The 24,007-nt window shown below is 41.8% G+C and overlaps 1 protein-coding gene across 4 annotated transcripts in view; it reads left to right on the top strand.

Moving 5' to 3' along the window:
• nlrx1 (NLR family member X1) overlaps positions 1 to 24,007 on the top strand; it is a 125,914-nt gene that overhangs the window by 87,602 nt on the left and 14,305 nt on the right. For 3 of the 4 annotated variants that reach the window (XM_033631404.2, XM_078166820.1, XM_078166818.1), the window contains 3 exons: positions 10,866 to 10,961; positions 13,704 to 13,790; positions 19,652 to 19,903. In XM_033631404.2, the coding sequence (XP_033487295.2) occupies positions 10,866 to 10,961; positions 13,704 to 13,790; positions 19,652 to 19,903 (435 nt within the window). The remainder of the gene's footprint in view (positions 1 to 10,865; positions 10,962 to 13,703; positions 13,791 to 19,651; positions 19,904 to 24,007) is intronic. The other variant, XM_078166819.1, reaches the window with a different exon arrangement.

The raw sequence follows: 24,007 nt of genomic DNA on the forward strand, positions 1-24,007 counted from the left end.
ATTGTCCACTTCAGCACTGAGTTGAGGACAGCGACACAAGGGAGCCACTCCGGTGCACCGGTGTCACTGTCCTCAATGCCGCAGAAAAGCGCTGAAACAGAGATAAAGGGGAACCCGTTCTTTGCTTATTTTAACTGGCCCGTCCAGTTTTCTGGAGGCCCACCCACAATCAAAATCCTGGCGCCGTTACTGCCTCTTTGGGTTCTTCCCAATACCTGGGTTTAATCACAATACCCAATCTCGCATCCACATTTCCCTCACTTGCATCACTTCCTTGCGTCTTAGCCCCACCTTTGTACGACATGGGGGAGAGATGCGAGGATGAGGCGCGAGAAGAGAAGAAACGTGGAAATACGTCTTTAGCGAGATGAGACGTCCTTTCCCCTGAAGTGTCACATGAAGCGACGTCCGTTTTTGGTGACAGCAGCAGCTGATCACACACACACACACATATATATATATATATACACACATATATATATATATATATATATGTGTGTGTGTGTGTGTGTGTGTATATATATGTATATGTGTGTATGTATGTTTGTATGTATGTATGTATGTGTGTACATATATATATATATATATATATATATATACAGTCAGGTCCATAATTATTTGGACAATGATACAGTTGTCATCATTTTGGCTCTGTACACCACCACAATGGGTTTTAAATGAAACAATGAATATCTGCTTAAAGTGCAGACTCTCAGCTTTCATTTAAGGCTTTTTTCAAAAATGTAGTATGAACCGTGTAGGAATTACAACCATTTCTTCACACAGTCCCCCAACTTTAAGGGCTCATAAGTATTTGGACAAACTATCATAATCATCAATTAAACAGTCAGTTTTAATACTTGATTGCAAATCCTTTACAGTCAATGACTGCCTGAAGTGTTGGACCCATAGACATCACCAGATGCTGGGTTTCTTCCCTGGTGATGCTCTACCAGCCCTTTACTGCAGCCGTCTGCACTTCCTGCTTGTGTTTTGGGTGTTTTGCCCTCAGTTTTGGCTTCAGCAAGAGAAACGCATGCTCAGTTGGATTCAGGTCAGATGATATGACTTGGCCATTGCAGAACATTCCACTTCTTTGCCTTAAAAATGTCTTTGGTTGCTTTTGCAATATGCTTCAGGTCAATGTCCATCTGCACTGTGAAGCATCGTCCAATGAGTTTTGAAGCATTTAATTGAATCTGAGCAGATAATGGTGCCCCAAACACTTCAGCTTTCATCCTGCTGCTCTTGTAAGCAAGACAAGACTTCACTAGAATAAATACAGAGGGTTTATCACAAGATGCAAACCATTGGTTAGCCTTAAAAATGGAAGGCCAGATTAGAGTTTGTCAAAAACCATCTAAAAAGCCTGTACAGTTGTGGAACAGCATACTATGGACAGATAAAACAAAGATCAACTACCAGAATGATGGGAAGACAAGAGAAGGATGAAGGGAAGGAACTGCTCATGATCCAAAGCACACCACCTCATCAGTGAAGCATGGTGGAGGTACTGTTATGTCATGGCCATGTATGGCTGCCAGTGGAACTGGTTCTCTTGTATTTATTGATGATGTGACTGCTGACAAGAGCAGCAGGATGAAAGCTGAAGTGTTTGGGGCACCATTATCTGCTCAGATTCAACCAAATGCTTCAAAACTCATTGGACGATGCTTCACAGTGCAGTTGGACAATGACCTGAAGCATACTGCAAAAGCAACCAAAGACATTTTTAAGGCAAAGAAGTGGAATGTTCTACAACGGCCAAGTCATATCATCTGACCTGAATCCAATTGAGCATGCGTTTCTCTTGCTGAAGCCAAAACTGAGGGCAAAACACCCAAAACACAAGCAGGAAGTGCAGACGGCTGCAGTAAAGGGCTAGCAGAGCATCACCAGGGAAGAAGCCCAGCATCTGATGATGCCTATGTGTCCAACACTTCAGGCAGTCATTGACTGTAAAGGATTTGCAACCAAGTATTAAAACTGACTGTTTAATTGATGATTATGCTAGTTTGTCCAAATACTTATGAGCCCTTAAAGTTGGGGGACTGTGTGAAGAAATGGTTGTAATTCCTACATGGTTCATACTACATTTTTGAAAAAAGCCTTAAATGAAAGCTGAGAGTCTGCACTTTAAGCAGGTATTCATTGTTTCATTTAAAACCCATTGTGGTGGTGTACAGAGTCAAAATGATGACAACTGTATCATTGTCCAAATAATTATGGACCTGACTGTATATACACATACATACATACGTGTGTGTGTGTGTGTGTGTGTGTAACAGTTCTACATTGGCTGAACAGTGCTTCCCAACAACATTTACATCCACACACCAACTGTTGTTTACATACACGCATACGCCGCCTCCTCTGACCTTCCCCGAGGCTGATGTGCAGTCTCTGTGGTGGATGGAGAGTGTTTGAAGCAGAAGAGCCGAGTCTGGCAAGTTGTCCGAGAGCCAGGTTTCCGTGAGAATAAGAGCACATCATTCCCTTATCTTGCGCTGAGTTGTAAACCTGGTTGTCAGCTCATCCATCTTATTTTCAAGTGAGCGGATGTTCGCTAGCAGCAGGCTAGGTAGCGGTGGTCGTGTAGCTCTAGCCTTTAGCCTAGCATGTAACCCGCCTTTCTTGCCCTGACGCCACCTTGAACGCACTGTTGGTCGGCTGGAGGCCAGTGTTGCTGTGTCTTGCCAGCTGGAATTGGCTTGGTCCAGGCGCAGGAGATAGTCAAAGTCCAACAGGCTGTGTTTAAGCTCATGATGAACTTTGTCGATGTTCAGAAGTTCTTCCCTGCTGTATCTCACTGTCGCATATGTATGTGTCGCACTGCCTGTGTTAGATACATATAAACCGTAAAAGAAATACAAAATAGCGATGCCGACGGAAGAGCGCAGCAAATACTTCAGCCGCGATGGGCGCCGTGTTGTGTGTCTGGTCAGTTCTGACAGGAGGAGAGAGGTTCCAGCCAAAACTTGAAAAGTAACAATAAAAAGAGCCAATTTTGTTGGAGCTTATTAATACTACAGTCTTTATTAATTTTGCTCCAGGGCCGTTTAATGCTGGGTCTCAGTACCCATCCCTACCTGGGCCACTGGGAGGTTGCTTCTAGGCTGGATGTGACCTGCTGGCTGCCAATTGAACAGACCAGGCCTAAGTTTAATATTTGGAAATCATTTCCAGCGTTTCTGCATCTTCTGTTGTAAGATTACAGGCTATGGTTTACTTTTCACATCAATGACTTTTCATTGTTCCATAGACCAAACATTCCCACAGTTAATTAGTAACACTATTTCATCTCAGATCATGTGAAGCAGCCTACTTCATACATGGTTCTGATGATGTTGCTTGTAATTAACAGCCCTGCCTCTTTCACATGCACATGCTCGTAGCTGGATAGAAAAACCCAGAGTCGACCAAACTAGTTGATAACCAGCTTTGTAGCACCGCTTACCCAGGCAGCCAATGTTGGGGTTAGTCAAGCCAGATAACAAAAAGATATCCTGGGTAAGTTGAAACAGCTTCATAGTACAGAGGCCTCTGGTGTCGCAGTTTCATTTTTGCCTCTCGTTTTGGTTTCTCTGCCTGTTTTTTTTCCTTCAAGTTCCTGTTTTCTTGCTTTTGCTTTTGCGCTTTGCTTCAAATGCCTGCAGTAACCATGACACAAACAAAACAAGTACTTTCCTTTGCAGGACAGTTCATATAAGCTGTTAATAAGTACTTTATTTCTTTTACTAACTATAGTAGTTCACGGTTCGCAGGGACTGCTGGCGTCTTCAGTTCTGTCGGTCATGTAATTAGCCAAAGCAGTGTGACATCTGAGGCCTGTACTACAAAGCAGGATTTGAAGTTGACGAGGTAACTTTAGGGCTAACTCTGAGTTTTCAGTACTACGAAGCTGGTTCTCGTTTTACCAGGATAAATTACAGTAGCAACTTATGCTGAACAGCTAACCACATACTTGCAAAAATAATGGCATTCCCATCAGTCTCCATTGTACTTTGTGTTTAGTGCTAATTAGCTAATTACTCTTACTCTTATTGATCTACAGTCTGTGGCTGAGGCCATTTGCTCAGACAGACAGGGAGTGCTATCTTTAGGCTGTGTAAAACAGAAAGTGCTTGAAGACAGCAGCAGTATCCTGTTCTCACAGTTTTGTTGAAAATAGGTAGATGTTATGGTAGAAATAAAAATTAGGTCAGAGGGCAAGTTTAACAGAGCCAGGCTCTCTTTGACTGGGGCTTTAGGGTTTGTAGAGCATGCTAAGGCAGAGTTAACGGGTACCACAAAGGTGCTTATTACTTTACTCTGTTAACCTAGGCTTTCTTTCAGGTTCTGTGCGCGTTCCCATAAAATGAGTCAAATGATGCAATCAGTGCTTCATTTGACTCATTTGATCAGTTGTGGGCTGCGTATATCCACCTTTCAAAACATATTATAATACTTACAATACTGTTGCTTCAAATGAGGTGAGAGAGGAATGTTGGCAGAAAATTATTAATCATGTAAAATCACAAATTAATATATTATAGGAATATAAATACAAAAGCACATGACATACAGTAAGTGCTGCTGTAACTGCACAGCTTCATTGCATTTACAGTGTATTTCCTCAGCTGAGAATCTGTTTTGCTGATAGGTTGACATTGACTATAGAGTCACCAAACCTCGCTAAAACACTAATCTTGCTTCATGGTACAGCCCTCTGGTCTCCGTTGTAATTTTGTGCTATGGGTAGGTTAAACAAGTTTTGACACGCTTACAGAATTTCTACCTACAGAAGTCTTCAATTCAATTTCAATTTTATTTATAAAGCCCAATATCACAAATCACAATTTGCCTCACATAGCTTTACAGCATACGACATCCCTCTGTCCTTAGGACCCTCGCAGCAGATAAGGAAAAACTCCCCAAAAAACCCCTTTAACTGGGAAAAAAGAAACAGTAGAAACCTCAGGAAGAGAACAGGACAGAGGACAGAAGTGCAATAGATGTCGTACAGAACAAATCGACATAATAAATTAACAGTAATCCGTATGACACAATGAGACAGAAAGAGAGACAGAGACAGAGAGAGAGAGAGAGAGAGAGATGCAGGACAGACGGTAATGACAGTAGCCTACAACAACATTAATGAAAGTAATGATATAATAATATTATAATTATTATTCTGGTTATTGTTGTACAATATGTTGAAAGTATATATAAATGTCTGATAGTATACATATGTGACAATAATCATATGTGTATAACAACAGTAGAAGCATGACTAATGATAACAGCAGCAGCAGGAGGCATCTGGCAGGACCACGGCAGCAGCACAACCACACACATCACACTATCCAGGCACCACTGCGATATAAGTTAACCTGCGAGACAGGGGAGCACAAAGGCTCCGGAGAAGAAGCCGCGTTAGTGACATGAAGTACGGCCGAGTTAGCAAGATGTATTAACAGGACATGTGAGAGTGAGAGAGAGTGAGAGAGTGTGAGAGTGAGAGAGAGTGAGAGAGTGAGAGAGAGAGAGAGAGAAAGAGAGAGAGAGAGAGAGAGAGACCAGTGTATTATAGGAGGTCATTATAGGAGGTCCCCCGGCAGACAAGGCCTAAGTGAGCCTAACTAGGGGCTTGTACAAGCCTGAGCCAGCCCTAACTATAAGCTTTATCAAAGAGGAAAGTCTTAAGTCTAGTCTTAAATGTGGAGACGGTGTCTGCCCCCCAGACCGCAACAGGAAGATGATGCCACAGGAAAGGAGCCTGATAGCTGAAGGCTCTGGCTCCTGATCTACAGGAAGTCAGTGCAGAGAAGCCAAAACAGGAGAAATACACACGTTTCTTATTTCCTGTCAATACACGTGCCGCTGCATTCTGAATTAGCTGGAGAGTTTTTAAAGACTTACCAGAGCTACCTGATAATAGGGAGTTACAATAATCCAGCCTAGAGGTAACAAAAGCGTGGACCAATTTTTCTGCATCTTTTCAGGTCAGGATAGGCCTAATTTTCTCAATATTATGCAGATGAAAAGATGCAATCCGTGAGGTTTGTTTTAAATGAGAATTAAAAGACAAATCTTGATCAAATATTACTCCGAGGTTTCTTACGGTAGTGCTAGAGGCCAGAGCAATGCCATCTAGAGAAACTATGTCATCAAATAAAGAGTCTCTGAGTTGTTTGGGGCCAAGAACAATAACTTCAGTTTTGTCTGAATTTAACATAAGGAAATTGGTGATCATCCAGGTTTTTATGTCTTTAAGGCAATTATGAAGTTTAGTTAATTGATTACTTTCTTCTGGCTTCATCGATAAACACAACTGTGTATCATCCGCATAACAATGGAAATTTACAGAGTGATTTCTAATGATGTTACCTAAAGGAAGCATATATAGAGTAAATAGGCCCATTTCCACCGCAGGAACTTCGGGGTAATTTTACGGGGCCGGGGCCATTGGTTCGTGTCTCCACCGCAGGAACCACCCCCGAAGGACAGAGTTCCAGAACTTTTACAGGGCCTAAACAAGTCCCTGCCTCGGAATAGGTACTCAGAACGGCCCTGAGAGACTCCTGGCTGGGGCTTGGGGATTACTTGGTGCTTATTGGATATACTCAAGGCGGGATGTGACGTTTTGTAATAACTATGGTTATCGTAGATTAGCTGGGCTAACCGTTAGCTGTTAGCCGTTAGCGGTGTCTGTATTAACTCATTAACTCAATATACGGTCCGTGAAAAAAATATTTTTTCCAGCGGATATCTTAGTTACAACATGATTGAGCTAGCAAAGCAGTTTTGTGTTGCTATGTGTGGTATTTATTCAGTTTTGGGAAATCGCGATGTCTAGAAAGCATCAGTAGTGGCTGCAGCTGACAGGGACAGCTAACAGCAGCAGCAAAGCTAACATCAGGATGTCATCTGTTAAAAGCCTCCTGTTGACGGATACGACATGAAACTACTCCAGTTAGCTTAATCGTGTTGTAACTAAGACATCCGCTGGAAAAAATAATTTTTCAAGGACCGTTTATTGAGTTATTGAGTTAATACAGACACCGCTAACGGCTAACAGCTAACAGCTAACTACATCCCTACGTCGCCCCGGTCAAAATGGTCGCGCAACGATTACATCACATCCAGAGCCTGGTAACTTTACAGGAACCTTCCTCCTGCTCCGCTCTCTCAGTGGAGACACGGCGGTTGAGAGGGCCGAGCGAGAGGACGTTCCTGTAGTAGTTCCTGCCCCCCAAATAGTACCAGGAACTTCTTCAGTGGAAACGGGCCTAATAGGATTGGTCCGAGCACGGAACCTTGCGGAACTCCAACACAAACTTTAGTACGTAAGGATGATTTATCGTGAACATGAACAAACTGAAAACGATCAGATAAATAAGATTTAAACAGCTTAGCGCAGAACCTTTTAGGCCAATTAAGTGTTCCAGTCTCTGTAGCAGAATTTGATGGTCAATTGTGTCAAATGCCGCACTAAGATCTAATAAAACAAGTACAGAGACGAGTCCTTTGTCTGAAGCAATCAGAAGGTCATTTGTAGTTTTAATTAGTGCTGTCTCAGTGCTATGATGCACTCTAAATCCTGACTGAAATTCCTCAAATAAATTATTATCATGGAGAAAATCACACAGCTGGTCTGCGACTACTTTCTCAAGGATCTTTGAAAGAAAGGGAAGATTAGATATCGGTCTATAGTTGGCTAACACCTCTGGATCCAGGGTGGGCTTCTTTAGGAGAGGTTTAATTACAGCGACCTTAAAAGACTGTGGTACATAGCCTGTTAATAAAGATATACTGATCATGTCTAATAAGGGAATGTTAACTAAAGGTAAGACTTCCTTAAGTAGCCTAGTTGGGATGGGATCTAAGAGACACGTTGATGATTTAGATGAAGAAATCACTGCAGTCAATTCTTGAAGAGAAATTCAGGAGAAGCAATCTAAATATATATTAGGTCTTACAGCTGTGTTTGAGGGCAGACAGGTACTATCTGAGGACAGAAGGTCACGAATTTTGCCTCTAATAGTTAGAATTTTGTCATTAAAAAAACTCATAAAATCATTACTGCTAAGGGCTAAAGGAATACAAGGCTCCATAGAGCTTGAAAATGTTATCCTAAAACAGCCATATACAGCCATTGACATGAGATTGCATAGTGCAGTTTTAAATTGTTTTGCATATATTAAAGTACTAATGCAATACTGCAATACTAGAAAATTCCCCAAGAAATTTTGATGGGGGCCCAATCTGGAAATCCATCAGTTAAAAAAAAAAAAAAAAAAGTTTTCTTCCTTTACCTCTGGAGGCACTGCCCGGTGGTTTTTCGACTAACGGAAGTGCAGGGGCCTTGGGGATCGCTCACCCCCTTCACTTCCGGCAGTGGCCCCAGTGTTACACTCCTACCTGCAACTCGAACCAAACTGCGGTAAAAACGTTGCCGCTAATGCCCTGTTTTTCCTGTCGTGAGGAGTGGAAGGTGTGCTCACAATGCACAATGCTTGTAAGTTGTGCTGTTGTCCATGCTTTTCACGTTGACGAGACAGCGTTTTGGGTGGAGCGATCGCCATGGACGCGGAGCTTGCTGTTTCTGTAGGTACACATTTCCCAGGGACACCTGCAGATCTCGGCCCCGCCCCCTCCATTGTGATGTAATGTAATGTAAATTGCAGAATCTGTCTTGAGAGATTAATGGGTGCCTGCTACCGCCACCGACTACCAAGTACATGTGCACATTTACTATATGTACTGCCCACTACAAGTGCTGCATACTACATGTGATACATATTACATGTACTACAGGTACTGAGCACTGTGTTTGTATGATATTGTAAGTATTTACAAAACATCACAAAATGTATTTATTAACATTCATAATCCCAAAAGTAGCAACATTAGTATTAGTAGTAAAGGCTTTAGTACCATATGATAGAGATAAAACGTTGGTATATAATGTTTATATATCATTTTCTGCTCCTTGTCTTTGCATTTAAGATTCAGAGACACACACACACCCACATGTCTATAATTTTGTATGTCAGTCATCATTGCTATGGTAATTAATGGGTTCCTCTGAGAGAGTGGAGGGGAGAGGGGCATTCAGCAGGTCAGAGCAGGCAGCTGTTGTGAGTTGAAACCTCTCACAGTCCTCCTTTTCTAACAAAAGCCATGAGTTCAGTCATCAACATAATGATATCACAAGAGAGGAGATACTCCTGAACGTGTAGGCTGCGTCCAACTCACTCACAACTGACTATATAGTGAGTAGGGTGAGAGTGAATGCTTTAGGACACAGTCATAGGTATGTCTTTATGTTTGTGGTGTCAAAATTTGAGCTGCTGAGCAGGTTAAAAAACTGGTACTGTCAGCTGTTTTCAAGACATTTCTCATCTCAGTTTATGACACATGACTAGGAAAAAAATGGCCTGTCTTTGCTTGGAGGCACAATGAGCTAAGTGTGTATGTCTATTTGATTCCTCAGTAACATGTCTGCAACCAGCACACATTTTCCTATGTTTTGATGTATAAATTGTGTATATAGAGTGAAACCTTTGGCAGTGAGAGCAACTTGTTCAGAAATTTTTAAGATTTTACAGTTCCTCCACACTCTAGCTGTGATGTCATCCACTCTAGCTACGTCCCATAGACAGTCATTATAATATCTGAAACATCTGAAAAACATCATGAAATGTTAACTGCCATTTCATAAAAACTGTAATAGATATCAAAATGCCCATGTAGCCCAAGAAAGTTTAAAGTTTTAAGATTTGTTATGGCCCCAAAGAGGAGTGATTGTAGCTCTGTTCACGTCGATTTCCCAAAGATCTCCCATTACTTTAAAATGGGAAAGTTTATGCAGGTTTTTGCAAGTTTGTGTAAAAAAGGCTTGGCAAATCTCTGAGAAACGTCATAGCACACCATTCCCAATCATTCCACACATTTTGATGGATTTTTTGCCTGGCAATGTGCTGGCAACACTGCAAGGCAAGTTTCGCAGCAAAATTTCTATGGAAGATGAGTAAGAAAAAAAGTGCAAGAAATAATATATAGTGTGTCTGCCGTTGCACAGCAGGCACCCTCAGTTACCCCCAAATTCCACCAGATGTGTGTTGGTTGCGTCTGCGGTCCGGGACGGCAGTGAAGCCGATCCGTTTCAATTCTAGTCAATGTGTGTGCTTCCACCGGCTGCAGCTGTGCTGCGTTCCGGCTTTGTCACAGCTGCGGCGCTCCGGAGCCCTCCGCAACAGATACGCAGGACTTCTATTTTTGCCGGATGCCGTAGCACAATTCAGCACAGAGCAGATCGTGCGGGGCAGGAAGTCATGCACAGAAACAAAATAAAACATCCAGTTAATTTTCAAAATAAAGTGCACAGTGTTCACGGCGGATCATATTTCCCTGCACTACACCTTGAAAACGTCATAATGGGCGGAGGCAGGCCTGAAGTCAACAGGTCAGAGGTTTTCAGACATCATTTCACCCCGTTGACACCATGGATGAGGAGATGTTAATCATGGAGGTGCACCGAGATGTCTTCCTACTACTCCTCTGTTTTTTTGGTTCTGTTTATAGAAACTACATCTTGTTATATCGCGTGATTATGCGTGAATTTGCGAGATGTCGTGGGTTCTTGTGACTCCCGCTGTCCGGCGGAGCTGCACGCTCCGCACAGCAAACACAGCCTGGGGGTGTTGACGGACGGCAGAGCACGCAGCGGATAACCAGCGCTGCCGTTCCGCAATGGACACGCATCCAGTGGAATTCCGGCGTTAGAGTTGGTTAGGGCATCTCCATTTTCAATGCAAAAAAATAGTATGGTTAATGTTGTAATAGATTTTTTAAACATGTGTTTTGGTGTCTTCCTGTAGTTATCACCTTGAAGAACTGGACCTGTCCTCCTGTCTCCTGACTCATAACATGCTTCAGATGCTGTGGCCTGCCTTCAGACACACACATAACCTCAAGTGAGATCAAATCAATTAACTGCTCTGTTGTGGTTTGCAGTGAATAACAAGGACAGACCTCTGAAAGGAAATGTTTTTGTATAATGCTGAGAATTGTACATGTTACTCTACTAAGAAGTTTCCAGTGTTTGTTGACCCATAATTAGGTAAATTGCATTTGTATGGTGACTTTCTAGTCTTTTGAGCACTGAAAGTGCTTTTACACTACATGTCACATTCACCCATTCACACACACTTAATTACAGCGTTCAACAAAGTTTATTTAATAGTAGTCAGATTAGACAATATGAAAATATCTGGGGGCCAGCTGCTTCTCACATCATATGGGTTATTGAAAGAATAAGGGTCCCATACAATTGAGCTCAAGGCAACAGTGTCATCTTTCACTGAAAAAACTTTCAGCTTTCCACTGCTACTGAGAGTGGTGGCCCTTGTTGTCAACTTTATGCTTCTTTGCTGTGGACATGTTTGCCACTTGGTAGGGGTGTAATGATACATCTATCTGGAGCAATACATTGGTTCAGTGATCCATTATCGTCAAAGTGAAACATCAGTACATATTGTCATCTTTTAGATGGGCCTTAATTTTGTTGACTTAATTAATGACCTTTATTGTGTCACCATTTTAGTCCAAGCACACCACCTGTCTAAACATTGAAACTAATGGTCTTGGGCCAGATGGCAAACAGCCAAGAAAAAGACAATGAGTTGATTAAGTGCTATTACCTCATACTGATCGGAGGCCCCTAAATCAAAGTGAAATCAAATCGTGGCAGACTTTATGATATCAGCAGATATTGTATTGTTGTCCAAACTATATATATATATATATATATATATATATATATATATATATATATACATACATACATACATACATACATATACACACACACACACACACACACATATATATATATATATATATATATATATATATATATATATATACACTACAGGCCAAAAGTTTGGACACACCTTCTCATTCAATGCATTTTCTTTATTTTCATGACTATTTACATTGTAGATTCTCACTGAAGGCATCAAAACTATGAATGAACACATGTGGAGTTATGTACTTAACAAAAAAAGGTGAAATAACTGAAAACATGTTTTATATTCTAGTTTCTTCAAAATAGCCACCCTTTGCTCTGATTACTGCTTTGCACACTCTTGGCATTCTCTCCATGAGCTTCAAGAGGTAGTCACCTGAAATGGTTTCCACTTCACAGGTGTGCCTTATCAGGGTTAATAAGTGGAATTTCTTGCTTTATCAATGGGGTTGGGACCATCAGTTGTGTTGTGCAGAAGTCAGGTTAATACACAGCCGACAGCCCTATTGGACAACTGTTAAAATTCATATTATGGCAAGAACCAATCAGCTAACTAAAGAAAAACGAGTGGCCATCATTACTTTAAGAAATGAAGGTCAGTCAGTCCGGAAAATTGCAAAAACTTTAAATGTGTCCCCAAGTGGAGTCGCAAAAACCATCAAGCGCTACAACGAAACTGGCACACATGAGGACTGACCCAGGAAAGGAAGACCAAGAGTCACCTCTGCTTCTGAGGATAAGTTCATCCGAGTCACCAGCCTCAGAAATCGCAAGTTAACAGCAGCTCAGATCAGAGACCAGATGAATGCCACACAGAGTTCTAGCAGCAGACCCATCTCTAGAACAACTGTTAAGAGGAGACTGCGTGAATCAGGCCTTCATGGTCAAATAGCTGCTAGGAAACCACTGCTAAGGAGAGGCAACAAGCAGAAGAGATTTGTTTGGGCCAAGAAACACAATGAATGGACATTAGACCAGTGGAAATCTGTGCTTTGGTCTGATGAGTCCAAATTTGAGATCTTTGGTTCCAACCGCCGTGTCTTTGTGAGACGCAGAAAAGGTGAACGGATGGATTCCACATGCCTGGTTCCCACTGTGAAGCATGGAGGAGGAGGTGTGATGGTGTGGGGGTGTTTTGCTGGTGACACTGTTGGGGATTTATTCAAAATTGAAGGCACACTGAACCAGCATGGCTGACTGATGGTGTCACCTGTAACTCAGCTGGTCAGACTGCCAGCAGTTGGTTTTACAACACAAGGCACATTGCCTGTTTCTACAGCCAGTCAGCTTCTAGTTAAGTCCGCTGGTCAAGTCAAAATGACTGCAGGCGGCATGTTCACCTGCTGTGACAGGTGCTCTGTCCCCGCCGAGCCCTCTGTTTCTGTCCTCATGTGTGCCAGTGCTGCTGCTTGCTGTATGTGCTTATGCTCCATCCACACACACACACACACATTCTCATTGACTGATTAATTGGTGCTTCATCACTACTACAAATCCAACTGTAGCCAGTATCGCACACTATCCTCATTCAGATTTTAAGAAGCTACAAAATATATTTAGCCAGAAAATAAGTCTGAAAAGCTGCAAATCAGAACGAAAGTACAGAGAGGTGTTGCATGGAGATGATACACATTCTCATCTTGTTGCATTGGTGTGAATGCATTGCCCCTCCGACTTCTCGGCAGGGGGGCCACGGGGGGGCCGGACTCAGAGTTACAGGGGCACTGGCCCCTGCTACAACCCCCCCCCCCAAAACCGCCATTGTGTGTCAGCTTTGCGATAGTCTAGTGATCTGTCCAGGGTGTACCCTGCCTCTCGCCCAATTGTCTCTGAATGCCTCCCATGCTCGTAGCATGTGTTTGCTGTGTGTGTTCTGATTGTTGTGTCTGCCTGTCTTTGTTGTCCTCAGTCTGCAGTTTAACAGCCTGGGTCCCGAGTCCTGCATCCTCTTGAGAGATCTGCTGCTAGACCCCAAAAGTTCTATCAGAGCTCTACAGTAAGATTACATTTTTATACATGTCTTTGTTTCTTTTTTGCCTGTGTATCTGCTATGTCATTTTAAAATGTTTCAACATGATAAACATTAGAAAAGACAGGCACTTTGGACAATTTTATGTTGCACCTTGACCCTATGCAGCAGGGCCTGTTGAAACACATTTCCACTCTACAGTACAGCATGTCTCCTCTCAACTCAATTCACTCTTTCTTGGTCTACATAAGTGCTCGATACTACCTGGTACCTTGTATTGTTTTTGGTACCACCTTGTTTAAGGTTGCTAGCAAGCTGAGCTGATACTAGAAGGTGGAGTTCAAACATTGCAGACCACTGATTGGTCAGAGAGAATGATCACTAGAATCATAAGTTGTACAACACAGGACAGTCTGCACAAACCCCTCATTTTCAAATAGTCAGACTACTGTTAATAGTGACCACAATTTTTTATTCACTCAACCCAAAATGTCAGCCCACAAAACTATGCCTAAAAGTGCAAACATTCCTCTACATGGTTGCCAATTAAAGATTGAGTATCATATTAAGGATGATGTCACAGCAGTTTCATGCAGCATCACTATGGCAAATCCCGCCTAAAGTGAGGGGGTACCATCTACAGTACAGTAGCGAGTTTTTTTTCTATTGTGCAACAAAATGCATTACCAGTGTAAGACAACACAAAACATGGTGTTAAGAGTTTCACTCCCCTTTCTTCGCCTTGCAGCTCTGGTACTCATAGAACTGAGTTATGTCCAGTAACTATTAGTACTGATGAAAGAATCTTGCCAGCAGAAACACTGGGAGTTTTTGCAACTTCAGTGCAGAGGATTGTTATATTTATTGCAGCTTCAGTAATATCTTCTGCCACTTCCTGGCAACAGGAAATGACCGATTCTCTTCTGTGATGTACTCCTCGTAATTTTGTACAGTCTAGATGTACAAAATTTGGTGGGCATACGCATTAACTCTAGACTTTAAAAAAAGTTGGGGCGCCCATTAGCTCACTCGATAGAGCAGGCACCCCATGTACTGTAAAAAGGCTTTGTCCTTTCCGCAGCACCCCTGGGCTCGATTCCGACCCATAGCCTTTTACTTCATGTCATCCCCTCTCTCTCTCCCCCTCTCTAAAAAACTGTCGTATTGATTGCAGACAAAAGAAGCCCTAATTTTTTTATTTATTTTTTTAATTTAAAAAAAAGTTTCTTGGGGCCATGCTCAAAACCCAACAGGAAGTTGTACACATTCGGTGTTAACTTTCAGTACATGATTTATACTTTTACAAACTCAGGAATGGTGTTGCTACAGACAATTTACATGATTCCACATTAACAGGAAGCTGCTGTAACTCAACTGTCCATTGTCAAATCTGTCTCAGATGTGCTGCATGCTGGATAAGATTCCTGACCACAAGACATCTACGTGCTAACCTTGAGTCAGGCAAAAGGCAATAGGAAGGCAACAGGATGTAGGCATTGTGTGACAATCATTATTCGATTTACATGGATTTTACCTTGCATGGTCCATATTTGACATGCCGCAACATAATGCATGTGTAGCACATGTTCTGTTGCACCATGAAGGAAGTGGTTCAACATTTCAGCACAGCCCACTCCACAGAAAAAAAATATCTAACTCCTGTGGGCAATGTCTGACTGTCACAGAAATGCCACGTCGTCTGGAATCTTGCTGATAGCCTTGATATGCGAGAAAGTAAGAGGGCCCTTTCATCACTGCTTCCAGTTTTAGTTATTATTAGGGTTCAAGTCCCAAAGGAGCAGCACACTATCGAGTTTGTGGCAGTCTCTTAATTGTCTTATAGGGAAGCCCATATTGGTGTGAGCTGGAATGAGCTAGAAATATGAAACTTGGCCCATAAACTACAAATTATATGGAAATGCTTACCAAGAAATATTTATGTAATTAATGCTCAAAAACGCGATTTTGGAAAGCCAAGCCCCTTCCACTGTAAGTCCAGTTGACTTGAAATTTGGTAAATGATAAATGGACTTGCACTTGTGTAGAGTCTTTTCAGTCTTCCAACCACTTAAAGGGCATTTACACTACAGAGTCACATTCACTCATTTACACACACAGGTTATCATACAATGTGCCACCTGCTACTCAGTTTAAACACACTCACATACCAATTTAGGGTTCAGTGTCTTGCCCAAGGATACTTTGACATGCAGACTGGAGGAGCTGGGGTCAAACCACCAATCTGGACGACCTGCTCTACCTCCTGAGCCACAGCTGCCCCAATTGACATACGTATCCAGATCAATGTGCTCTACAAAAAAAGCTTCTCTTGGACAATACATGTTTACCATGGTGGATTTTTTTGCTAAATTGCATAATGTAAAAAACAGTGATATTAATAGACTTTTGGGATTTTGACTCTATCAGCACTTAATTTGGAACACAGCCTGGTCTGACTGAGATACACCATCCTACTGTAAATGAACAAGACTGGTCAGAAAACGTGTGCGCCATCAAAAACCTAATCAAACGACGGGAATTAGCAGTACATTGGCCGTAAGATTTCTCAGTACATGTTGGAGAATACATGCACCAATGCATTTTGAGCCTGACTCACAGAGGGCGCTAAAGATACCACAAATGTGTACCTCAAAACCAGGGGGACTGGACTTCACCAAATCTGGTGCATATGCCCTGGGGGCAAGTATCGATCAAGCTCTGAGGTGGGAGTTTGATTGGTGCATGTGGACATGGCCTGTTAAGCATAATACTGTATTATAACTTTGCACAATTCCCCAGTGAGCTGGAATGAGCTAGAGACTTAAAACTTGGCACCGTAACTGGAAATGTTGTCCAGATGCTTTGCATCGTATTTGATCTCAATCAGCCTGATTGTGGCACTATAATTAACAGCTGAAAAATTTAAAGGCCACGACCCTTAAACTGAGAGTCTGATTGACTTGAAATCTGACATCTCATTGTACACTACAGTAAAGCCTGTTGGACAAGTAAGGCCACCACAAATTATGTTTTGCTATTATGCATAATGTGAGAAACAGTAAATAAAAATACTTTTTTTGCATATGGACTTTATAAACACTTAACTTTGTATGCAGCATTGTGGGATAGAGAAACACAATCCAACTAGAAAGCAAGATTGGTCAAAAAAACATGGCCACCATCAATCAAAAAGTCTGCAAAGGACGGGGCTCAGAGGGAAATTTGCCATAACTCAAATTTTGAGCGATCCTGATTGAATTCGGGAAAGACATCCTGCACTAAATCCCGAACATACCCACCAAGTTTTGCTCACATTCGGTAAAGGGGGTACAAATCAATGGCTTTGAGTGTGCAATTATTGAAATGCTGCATATACTCTAATGATGAAACAAGAGTGTGATTGTCTCACTCTTTCTTTTAACAACATTACATCAGCTGAAGTAACCCACTCAATTCTGTCAAGGGCTTTCATTTATGGCAGTTGAGCTGGGTCTGTCTGTTGGCCAAGAAAGGGCTTGAACCCTCAATGCAGCTTGTGGCTGTATTACATAATATTTTTATATTTTGAATTGTCATCAATTGTCAATTTACTTTTTTTTAACATAATAAAGGCATTTCCATCATTATATATATATATATATATATATATATATATATATATATATATATATATATATATACACATATATATATTTAAAGGTTGTTTCATAAATGTGTCTGATTGAATTTGTGCTCAAACAGTCAAATCAAATCACATTTATTTATATAACACCTTCTCATACAAGTAAATGTAACTCAAAGTGCTTCACAGATACACAGTTTCAGTCAGGCGAAATGCAGTTCAAAGTGCAAAAGTACAGGTTAAAGTGCTACACCATTTGAAACAATGGTGCAAGATACAATAAGATAACAAGAGGTAGGAAAACAGTATAAAAAACAAATGTACGCATACGCACACGTACAAACTTACATGCATGCGTATACACACATACATCTATATACACAAACATACATGCCTAGACGGATATACGCATACATACACATGCACACATTCATGAGAGATAGAATCAATAAAATAGCTCCAGGATGGTTAAAAGGGTGGGGTACAGTGTGACATCTAATCAAAGGCGCGTGAAAAGAGAAATGTTTTCAGTCTGGATTTAAAACACGTAGTGGAGGGAGTATGTCTGAGATCATAAGGAAGCTTGTTCCAGCTCTCGGGGGCAAAAAAGCTAAAGGTCGCTTCGCCACGTCTACTTTTGACTCTGGGGACAGATAAAAGGCCGCTCTCTGGTGACCGTAGAGATCTAGTGGGCTTGTATGGTATTAGCATGTCTGAGATGTATTTTGAATCCATGCTATTAAGAGTCTTGTAAACTAGGAGCAGGATGTTAAAATCTATTCAATATGAAACAGGCAGTCAGTGTAGTGATTTAAGACTGGGGGAGATATGAGCAAACTTCCTGGTGTTTGTCAGGACTCTAGCAGCAGAATTTTGAATGAGTTGGAGTTGTTTGAGTGCCTGTTTGGAAAGTCCAGAGAACAGGCCATTACAATAATCTAATCTGCTGGATGGATAAGAATTTCCAGATCATGCTTGGACACCCTTAATTCTAGTTATGTTTTGTAGATGAAAATAGGCTGCTTTGGTTATTAACTTAATGTATGCATTAAAACTTAGGTCTGAGTCCAAAATGACACAGAGGTTTCTGACCTGTGAGTGCACTTTGAGCTGGACACCAACACCTGTCCTTTTTTCCTTAGCTCCAAAAATAATAGTCTCAGTTTTGTCTTTGTTTAGTTGAAAGCTTTGACAAATCCAGTTATTAATTTGTTCCATGCAATCCAGTAGGGAGTTAACTGGTGCAATGTCGTCATGGGAGAGAGATATGTAGATCTGTGTGTCGTCTTGCCTAATGGAAGCATGTATAAAATAAATAAGAGTGGGCCCAGAATTGACCCTTGAGGGACACCACACTTAATGCTTGTTCAATCAGATGTAAAGCTGCTGAGGGAAACAAAATAGTCCCTATCTTGTAAATAGGATCTGAACCACTGTAGTACTGTGTCGGATAGGCCTACCCAGTTTTCAAGTCTATCCAGGAGTATGTCATGGTCGATGGTGTCAAATACTGCACTTAGGTCCAGTAGGACAAGGACTAAAACTTTGCCTGCATCTGTGTTGAGGTGAATGTCATTTAGGACTTTGATAAGCGCGGTCTCTGTGCTATGATTAGCTCGAAATCCAGACTAAAAGCAGTCAAACAGGTTACCTTTGGTTAGAAAATCACTGAGTTGTTTATAGACAGTTTTCTCTATTATTTTACCTATAAATGGCAGACTTGAGATAGGGCGGTAGTTATTCAGTGTAGAGGAGTCAAGACCATTCTTCTTTAGTAGGGGTAGTGTAATGAAGGACTGAATGACTTTAAAACTGAGCAGTTATTTTTTTAATGGACGTTTCTTTGCTTTTCTGGCACAAGAGGGGGAATACATAACAGCAAAAGCAAAATAAACAATAACAAAACATTGGCAGGCCATAATTTCACAATGGGTACATCCCAAGGGTAAAGCATTTGTGCCATACCAGCACAGCTTAAATGGTCAAGGTTGCTGTTGCCTCAGTTTACTGTAAGTACGTACCCCTGCCATGTGAAACCACCATAAGTTTGTCCATAATACAGAGTCCATTAGTCCGTCACAGTCACAGGCTTTCTGTGTCCCTCTCAAGCCTGCATGTACAGTGTGTTCTGAGTATCAATTCAATCAATCAGTCAATTTTATTTTTAAAGCCCAATATCACAAATCACAATTTGCCACCGAGGGCTTTACAGCATAGAGTAGAGTAGAAGACTACCAACGTTTTCTTATTGCAATGTGTTTTTCAGACTGTGTGACAACCCTCTGCTGGAGTCTGGAGCCTGCACCCTGCTGGAGGCTTTACCAGAGAACCAGTCCCTGACACACCTGACCCTGATGCACACTGGGCTGGGGGACCAGGGGGCCTTGGAGCTTGCTGAGAAGCTCCAGCAGCACACAGCACTCCAGGAGCTCAATGTGGCTTATAACAACATTGGAGACAATGCTGCCCTGACTCTAGTGGATGCCTGCAGGGAACATCCCAGCCTTCATACTGTGCAGTAAGCAGCTCTTCTCTTCATCTGTGGCTGTATTCATGTAGTTTCATTTTGGGTGCCATAGACATACACACGAGTGTCACAGTCTGTCCCCCTCAAAGATCATATTAGTACATTTTTTAAATCAAGTTGTCTAACATTTTTTTGCATTCATATGGAAAATTACAGTTAAGATTGTATTACCTTAAAGCAAGCTCACATCATTAACCCCAACAAGTAAGATAAAAAGCCATAAACAGACAGGCAGTAGCTCAGTCCATAGGGACTTGGGTTGGGAACCAGAGGGTGTGTATATCCCATATGTATATCCAGGATTGGGATTTGGGGTGTTATTTTGGGTCTCCGGTGCTGCCACACGCATACAAACTGTGAAATAAGACCGTCCATGCTTTGTCAAGTGAGATACGGATTTCTGAAAGTACCCCACCTGCAGTTTCCAGATGAGCCAGTCAAATTCAGCGCAGACAATGATGTCATTGGCCGGTACATTTGAATATTTCCCACCCACCACCCCATCCCATCAGAGCATACCTACAGTGGCTCCACCCACCAGATACAGCGCTACCTTCTCAGAGATCCCAGCTGCAGAGGACAGAAGAGCGCCGTGAATTGAATTCATTTTTGAAGGCAACGTCCCAGCTACAGTTGGCAAAAAACTGTTGGTGTGTGCTAACCATTTCGAGACTGACTGTTTCTCCAACCTCGGTCAGTACAAGGCAGGATTAGTTGGGAGACTTTTTCTAAACAAGGGGTCACTTCCAACTTTGCATGGAATACCTGCAGACGAGGGACATGTAAGTATACAAATAATAAGATGTGCGTTTGTTTTGTAGATTAGCGTGAACTCGTGCGTGTTGTAGCGTGTGTTAAACGCTAGCTTCTAGTTAGTTTGCAGTCAGCATGGTTTCTCCTGCAAACCCAACAACCAGCTACACTCTCCGCCAGGTTTAAGAATTGGGAACTTGTGAAAGTAATGCATTTGAAAATGATTTCTAAACTGAAATATGTTGTGCACAAAACAGTCCAGTGCGAAACAAGTGTGTGGTCGAGACTACAAGTTCAGACGGCAAAGGTTAGCTAGCTGCTACCGTAGCTTTTGGTACATCCAGTGTTGGGTAAGGGTTACTTTAAAAGTAATCAAAGTACGTTACTGCGTTACTTTTTAAAAAAGTAACCAGTTACTTTACTGCGTTACTCCCTGAGTAAAGTAACACAATTACTTTAAAAGTACTTCCACCGTTACTCCCTGAGAAAAGTAACTCAAGCACTTTTGAAATACTTTTGAGTATTCTACCTTTCCTATTGGGCAATGGACCACAGGGCACTAAGCCTACATTTTTTTGTCTCCAAAATTAAAGTTATGGACCACTTGCCCTTCACTGAGATTCAATTCTCCCATCACAGTCATCACTTTGACCAGTAGAAACACAGAGCGATCTGCTGCCGTAGACAACTGTATGACAACAACACCCCAGCATTTTTAATATTGTGAAACAGCAGAGGCACTTTGTCAACCCGCTGAGTTAACGTTACTGTCATTAGCTCCCAGCTTCATTTGAAACAAACTACATTATAGACGGTCCGTTATTTATTAATCCCTTTGTGTATTTATATATTTACTTTTTATCCACTCCGTTGTCTTTATAAAGTTAACATATTGCACCGTCATTTCAAACTCAATACTTGTTTCAAATTAAAAGCCCCTTATAACCTCGGCTAAGAGAATCCCTCCATTTTCTAAATAGGCTTTTATACTGAAACATTTGTCAGAACTTCCTGTGGAAGATACAGTAGCTTGATAGTTTACATATGGCGCTTCAAATGTAGCTCCTGCCATCTGCTGACGCTTTTAGGTGACTACAACAACATGTCGGCTGGCACATGAACAGACACAGTGACTCAAATAATAGTGAAAGTAATAAAAATAGGACAAGAATAACCCGATGACATCACACACGCCGTAAAAGACGACCGGGGATAATTGATGAGTACCAGCGTGTAGCGTGTACCAGGCATAATGCAAGTCCTGAGTCTGAAATATGTCTGTCAGCAAGTCCTACTCCACCTATTTAGACTCCACCGTAGACAACGGCAGCATTTTGTCCGACCATATAGCAAGCCACAAGCTCTGTGGCTTCTTTCAGACTGATAGGTTTAACGTTATCTCCGTTATTAGAACCAAACGACAGCCGTTGCTGTTTCGGAGCTGAAGGACCAGCGTTCTAAAAGTAACGGAAGTAACTGATGTCTTGTTTGAAAATGTAATTAAGTATTTGATTACTTTGTAACGCGTTATACCCAATTATGGGTACATCACACCACAAGTTACAGTAGTATCCAAACATTTTGTGTAATACGTTTCTGATCTTGCAAATGATTGTGAATCGACTTTAAGGAGGACCTATTTCTCCCTTTTGCTCATGTTTTACACAGCGTTATAGCTGTAGGTCATGGCTAACTGGCTAAGCTATTGTTTTGAAACGCTTTTGCTATTTGGCACACAGTAAGTCACACTGCTAGTCTCAGGAAGATGAATTTAACAATGAAATTGTGGAGAATCTAATAGACCTAACAATTTGCAGCATGTCCGTATTGACAAAAGTTTCAACATGTCTATGAGTGATGCCTCATCTGAGTAGTTAGGCTAACTGCCACTTGCTTGAGTGATTAGCCGACAGGCAGCAATCAGACCTGCATTTATTTGTCAAAATGTTTGGCTGTACTCTGTGTGATTTGATTTGATTGTGAATCGGCTTTTATCAAACGTTTTATGTCTTACACGCTTACTTAGACAGCATGCTAGTTTGGCTGATAGCGAATTGTTACTAATAAGCTCAAATGACAGCTGCTTGTATGTAGACTAACTTAGTTTGACACTTATCGTAAAATTAGGCAGATACTTATCAGCGGAGAGGGAACAGGACATGAGGACAGAGGATAGGAGGACAGCAGGATAGAGGATAGATAAACTTCACTCAGTATTGTCATGTCAGGAATATTATTTATAAATTAATGTTGCTGTTGTAAAAATTACTGTTGCTGCTCTAGAAACATTAAGGTATATTCGAAATATTCAGTTATCCTGTTCTGAATGTATTCTTTTTTAAATCAGTATATTTTCTAAAAAGTAATTATTTAGAAATGAAAAAGAAGCAATAAGAAGTATTGATAAAAGTAGTAGTCGGTAATACCGGATTTTCGCCACTTGGTGGCGCAATTGACTCATTTAAAATAAAAAATGACCATAGGACAACAGAGTGACCGTATCAAGTTATTTCTTTTATTCCTTACAAATAAATTTTGCAGCTTACTCAATCAGTGCAGACAATGGTTGCCTCCTTCGTCTGGCTCAAAGCCAAAGCGTTGCCATAGTGGCGCATTCCTTGATTTTGTCGAGACTAAATTGTCCGCCATTATCGACTCCCCGTCACTATTAAACAAACTCCAGGCTACAGTAGAGGCGCATGCGCACTCGCACCTCCTAGCTCAGTCCCCGCCCCACCCCCTCTCTCTCCTGCTTGCTGTGCGCTTGGTGAAGAGGCAGACACAGATGCTCACAGACTCGGGCTTACTATAAGCGGAGTGGACTACGTGTAAAAATGTCCGTGAAAAATTCCCGTGATGTGAAAAATACATGCCGAACAGTCTTTTGTGTGACACTGGTGCGCGGAGCAAAGTCTGCGCGGTCGTGCTTTGCGCGCACAGGGCTTGCGGATGTTCACTTTTACCGGGCGGACCTCCGCAGCGTCCGCTCCGCGTACGTTCTGCCCGAGTATGCAGTCCGGTCGGTCTCAAAAAATAAAACCCGGTCCAAGACGGAGTACCGGACCGAATTGGTATTACCGAGAACCGACCCAACCCTACTACAGCCAGATTCCAGGATGTAGGATGTCAAAAGGACCCTCCACAAATTGTCTCAGTGGGCACACAGTCTGTAGCATCTCAGAAGATAGTAGTGATCAGCACACAGCTGTACAGGGCTACTCTGACGGAGCAACCCAAGAAGCAATGGTACGTAATACAGACATTATATGTGTTTTTGTGTTTGAGATACAGTATCTGGAAATATTTTACAGTACTGAAATGATGTGTCCCAGAAGCTTCAGA

This window comes from Epinephelus lanceolatus, chromosome 4, assembly GCF_041903045.1.
Source record: "Epinephelus lanceolatus isolate andai-2023 chromosome 4, ASM4190304v1, whole genome shotgun sequence".
Taxonomy (NCBI): domain Eukaryota; kingdom Metazoa; phylum Chordata; class Actinopteri; order Perciformes; family Serranidae; genus Epinephelus; species Epinephelus lanceolatus.